At 47.8% G+C, this 5,762-nt stretch overlaps 1 protein-coding gene across 1 annotated transcript in view; it reads right to left on the bottom strand.

The window, feature by feature from the left end:
- The window catches only part of ZNF608 (zinc finger protein 608), a 143,898-nt gene extending 139,119 nt beyond the window's left edge, over positions 1-4,779 (bottom strand). Inside the window, 2 exon segments of the mRNA XM_006169976.3 lie at positions 2,131-3,231; positions 4,283-4,779. Of these exon segments, the coding sequence (XP_006170038.1) occupies positions 2,131-3,045 (915 nt within the window). The 5' untranslated portion in view covers positions 3,046-3,231; positions 4,283-4,779.
- Positions 4,780-5,762: the final 983 nt, after the last annotated feature.

The raw sequence follows: 5,762 nt of genomic DNA, 5'->3' as shown, positions 1-5,762 counted from the left end.
CACCCCCCAGTGCCAACTCCAGTGGCTGTCTCCCAGCGTGGGACCAGGAAGGAATGGAAATGCAGAGTGTCTCCCCTCCCCCACGGCAGACCCACCAAGACTTGTTTGCTCTTCATTTATCTAATTCATATTATCACATTTATACTGCTCGGACTGACGATGAGTTGTATGTATGTGAATCATTTAATTCTTCCATTCTTCATCCAGTTTCCTCCGTGGTTGGAAAGTGAAAAGAATACAAAAACTCGAGAACCGACACCACTCTCATCTCAGTTGCCATGACAGCAGCCTTTGAGATACTGAAATGTTCCGATTGCCAGCTAAACAAAATTGTTGAATGTGAACATTTGGCTGGAAGATTAAAAGGCTAAGGGGAATGCAAAAGGGCAGTACCTCCCACATTCCAAGCAGCCAGTGAATCCAATCAAATGGCTCTGACTCCTTAACCACAGCCATTGTGAGCACTGGATTAGGGCAATTCATCTAGATAGTTAAAGCAGATTAGAACTGCAATTTGAAGACTATTGGCAACAAGAGTAAATGCCCCACTGTACTCAGGAGCCAGAACATTTCAGAACGCCGTTTAACAGAAATGATAGGAAACCACACGTTTCTGCCGAAGGCTGGAAACTGGGATTTGGAAGAACGCATGGATCAATAGGACACGCTGTCTGGCCAAGGTGATCTGAGTACCTAAAACTGTTCAGAGGCTTTTGGCAAGTTTGTCAGTAGTGTCTACACCTTCGTGTCCCTCTACCAACTTTCACAAGCAAAACTGGATTCTTATACTCCAGGTCTTCAACACTCAAGAACACAAAGGTTTAAGTAGAGAGTGATGAATCAGTTTACACAGAAATAAAATAATCCCCCAGAGAAGTATGACTACCATGGCAATTCTGATCAAGTCAGAAATAGCAAAAAGCAAATGATTTCATCAGCATTTTTCCAAACAACCATGCCACGAATCACAGCATAGAAATGTTTCTTCTGTCGGGCACAACCTGTAGAATTAATCTACGGATTAATTTTACAGAAGCATCACCCACATCCCCAACTGGCTCCCAACCTGCCTGATGGACAGAACACCTCTGTCCCCAGACACTACTCAACACACAAGCACCAGACCAGTAAGACATGGGCCTCCATCTCTAAGCAACCCAAAGCGGGAGGGGGTGCCAAGGCGGTGTCTAACCACAGACTACTAGACAATGACAGAGGCAGGAGGGGGGCTCCAAATGGCCTAGCTCAAGGGCTCGCGCTGTTCAAATATAACACCCAATTCTAGCATTCCTCTTCACTCCACCTGTCCGCATGCCCTTTGGCTATGCCTTTGCATATCAGGATCATCAATCCACCAAGTCTCTTCCTACCAGCCTCTCAGCCCCCCAGTCACACTATCAATAGATACCCCATTGATAACGCTCTGGACTCTCCAGCTGCGAGCTGGGTGAGGGAAAAGGTTACACTAGCAGCCACCAAAGCCACTCCAGTGTTTCCGCAGTCGTGAAACCAATGAGCCAGCACACCAAGCTTAGGGTTTCATTCAGGACCAATACCAGAAACCCATCCAAGGAGATCCTTCCCAGAACTATTTTGGACAAAGTACCAAAAACTATAAATGGGATGTGGGTGGAGTGTGAGTTAGACTCTTCAACATTCTTTTCTGGGGAGGGAACTTGAACCGTGCACCCCCTGCAAGTCTAGAACGTGCAAATTCAAACAGAAGGCAGCTCTCCTGAGGAGAGAAACCAGGACAAGAGTCAAGTGGGTGCATGAGCCAGTTTTCCACCAAAAGCACGCTCAACTTGCTGACTGGCCAGGAGCCCATCTGCAGGGCAAAGGGGACTCAGAACACGCAGGCCCTCCCACCTGGGGACCCAGAACTAACACCACAAGCAGCAGCAGCAACAGCAGCAGCAGCAGCAGCAGCAGCAACAGCCCAGCACTGCACCCAGGTGCGCTCCCCAGATCCAACTCGACCGGAAAGGATGCATCCTCCCAGAAATCTCACAAAGCACCAGGAAGCACAAAGAAGTGCAAGGCACACAGAGGCACCCCCACACCCCCACACCCCCCACACAGATGCACACAGAGGAGAGTGGGACATCGAGGAAGGCGATGGTATCCTACCTTCTCGGTTTTCAGTTTCTTGATTCGCCTGTGGCTCTCCTCCTCCTCCTCTTCCTTCTTTACCAACATAGAGTTTCCCATGAGCCCTGAATCCGGGGCACTTTTGCTAACTTCCCCTGCAGCGGCGACGCTGCCACTCCCAGACCCGCAGTGGAAGGGGCTCGCGCCACCTCCATTGCTCTTGGCCCCAAAGCCATAGAGGTGCCCCCCGGCAGGGGCCTGGCCGCCACTGCCATTCTGGTGGCCCTGCAGCAGGTCGTGCTTGTCCAGCTTCCTGCATTTCCCCGCATCCTTATCCCGCTTGGCGCCGCGGCTGCTCTGGCTTTTACCTGGCTTCTCCTCTTTGCTTTTCCCAGAGGAGCCTGCCCCCGCGGCGGCGGCGGCGGCGGCGGCGGTGCCGGTACTGGTACTGTTGCTGTTTGGGTTGCCGCCGCCGCCGCCGCTCACACTTTGACCCAGCGCTGAATTCATGCCAGTTGCCTCTCCAGGGCGCCCTTGGACTTCCTGCCTCTTGCCAGTGCTGCCGATCTCGGGGATCCCATACAAGGCGGCAGAAGGCAGAGACTTATTAGCATCCTTAGAAGTTTTACTCCTTTTCACTTTTGATTTGCTGGGCTCTTTGTGTGAATTCCCCTGGGAAGCAGAGGGCTGAACAGAAGCAAATTTCAGGCCATCAGCTAAGGCCGCGGTGGCACCGGCCCCACCGGAGGCCGGACCTCCACAATCCTTGGAGTTGCTGCTGCTCGTGGTGCTGGTGGAATTATTCATCTCAAATTTCTGTCTGTCCTTCTCCAAATCAGCGTCCAGATCAATGATTAAATTTCCAACCCCGATTTCCCAATCATCGCCACTGTCATAAGTGTCAACCGTATTGGGATCCACACCTTTTCCTGCAGTAGAAGTGTTCACTGACATCCTGAAGATGAGCTCTCTAGAATAAAAATCCGATGAACTTTCCTTTGGAGATGAGGGGACATTCGTTTAGCTCCGCTGGGTTTTCTCTTAAAGGAAAAAAAAAATCTTCAAATCTTCCTCTTCTTTTTCCTGCCCCACGAATGTGTCCTGGGGTTTTTACACCCTTCAGTCCAGGTCGACCTTTTCCTGTGAAGGGGGGAAAAGCCGAATATTTCTTGTCTGGGTGTTACCAGAATAAAAACCGATTAATATTGGGGAGTCAGTAAGGGGTACAGGGAAGGATGCAGAGTAAGGTGGCTCATGTATTGTCTCCACAGTCCAATATCAGGTTTAAAGGAAAATAACCAAGCCCGAAAAAACAGACCCCCGACAGGAAGCATCTTACAGTGGCTAAAAAGAAAATCCCTTTATCAACAACAGGAGGGTAATCACTTTTTAAAAAGCATTAAAATATCTTCAGGATCTGATTCAAGTCCTGAGAGGTTTTTGTGGGCTTTTTTTTTTAGTTCAGGATTTTTGTCTGGCACATGGGATACCTCAGCCCCAGAAAAAATACAGCCTGAACACTGAGACAAGAGGGGAGGAACACGGGTTTAAATATCCCTAAACATGCCCTGGATCTTGCCATTTCAAAGACCAGACCCTGGAAGTTCTCGAAGGCTAGTTTCCAGAATGCTGTTGCTAAATTTTCCTTATTTCTAATTTTAGTCCTACTTTTTACAAATTGTCTGGGCAATCTGGTTTTTGTTCCCAGTAAGGAACAGAAAAGAACAACCAGAACTCCCCCCCACCCCCCACATACACCCCTGCCTCCCCTACCCTCTCTTCCCCAACAGCTTAGACAGTATCTGTTAAATATACAGACACATGTCTTGAAGAGCAGTTAGCTATAGAAAAGACAGTGTTCTACAAAAGGTTCAACATCTGCCTTTTGAGGAAAACAAAAATTACAGCTAACCCAATCTACGGTATTCGTAGGTCACAGAATTTGCTCAGTCTGTTAAGTATGGTGCTACTGACTGTACAGGGAAACTGATTAAGACATAGACTTTAAGTGATCTGCACCAACGTGGCCTCAGTGACCACAAATGAGTGTGTGTTTGACAAAGAGCAGTTAAAACGGTTTTTAAAGGGATCAGCCCCTTTTTAACAGTTGATTGTCAAGAAAATAAATAAATAAATATACATACGTACATACACACACACACACACACACACACACACAGACATTGCTTACCTTTAATCCTTTATCATTTTTTAATTAGGCCAGCACATCAAAATGCCTTTCCCACTCCACTCAGCAAACCAGCCTGTGCCTCATTTTACTTAAACACCAAATGATCAAGAAGGAAGAAACCAAATAACACATCTCAGCCAGAATAATCACCCGATAACATTATTCCACCTCCCCACCCCCCCTTTTGGCAAACGGATCAGGAGTCCTTTTCTCCTTAAAAAAATGTGTCACTGTACAGCTGGAAGATAATGTCTCACATTCACAACAGGCGCGCCAAAGGTTTGTTTCCCTCTGAACAAGCATCGAGGATAATCGTTTTTTGGTTTTGGGGGGATTTTTTTTCTTTTTTAAAAAAAGAGAGAGTTAAAAGAAAAAAGTTTTCCCAACTTCTCAAGCTGCCTTCAGTTCCAGACTTCAGAGTCCCCGTGATCAGTAAAGTAATGATCCCATGGAGCAAACCTACAGGCGTCCGCTAGGAACGAGACCGAATGTGCTAACATCGGGATAAATTAGTGAAAGGGAAGAAAGAAGAAGAAAGGACTGAAAATCTGGGCTGGATTCCGCCTGTTAGTCGGGAAGTGGCATTTTTCCGCCCGTCCTGACAGATTTGATTTCTTGAACTAACTTAAGAGGAGAGGAGGGGGCGCGGGGGGCGGGGCGGAGGCGTTTTCCTGTTTTATGTTGTTTTAAGAAAAAGGAACCGAGTTCCTTGTAGCGTCCCCAAGGGGGAGGGAAAAAAAAAAAAAAGCTCTCGGTCGCTCAAGCCAATCGGTCATGTGGTAATTCGATAATGAGAGAGTCAAAAAAAGATTTTTTTTTTTTTTTTTGCAGGCGACCTTTTTCAGGACAGTTTTTCCCTCTCACACGCGCAGTCCAAGGCGCGTCTCCCTTTTATTTATTTATTTTTTTCCCTCCCCTCCTCCTCCTCGCCTCCACCCCCTCCTGTGTTCAGTCAGATGGCCTCGGAGCTTGGCTTAGTATTTTTAATTAGCTGGCGTTTGGAAGCTAAAAGCAGTAATGAATTGTTGATGGATTGGAAGTGGAGAGTCGCTTTGCTGGAAATGTCGGGGCTGGGAGGGGGATGGGCGAGTTAGCAAACCAACCATCTAAAAGGAGCGATTTTGTTACAGTGCAAGCCTTTCACATCACGTGAGGATCAAGGGCTCAATTGGTTGTCGTGAGAACAAAAATGGTGACAAGCGTATCAAGAAAATACTGATCTGGCCTTTAAAAAAAAAAAGCCGAAGGTCCCACCCCTCCCCCTGCACACCCCCCGCCGCCTCCCCCGCTCCGCAGTGGGTGCAGCTACAACTTATGAATGTGAAACATTGCTCGGAGATCTCGGATCTCGGGAGTTCGGAAGGAGTGAGATGTAATGAGCACAAGAGCAAAGCAGATGTTTGAAAGAAACACCTTATAAACCTTTCCTCAACTTATCTCCAATTTGTCGGCTCTCCCAAGGGGCCGGAGACGAGGACGC

Source organism: Tupaia chinensis, unplaced genomic scaffold, assembly GCF_000334495.1.
Source record: "Tupaia chinensis unplaced genomic scaffold, TupChi_1.0 Scaffold147918_1, whole genome shotgun sequence".
Taxonomy (NCBI): domain Eukaryota; kingdom Metazoa; phylum Chordata; class Mammalia; order Scandentia; family Tupaiidae; genus Tupaia; species Tupaia belangeri.
The sequence above is the reverse complement of the archived record's forward strand: the minus strand, read 5'-3'. Positions and strand labels throughout refer to the sequence as shown.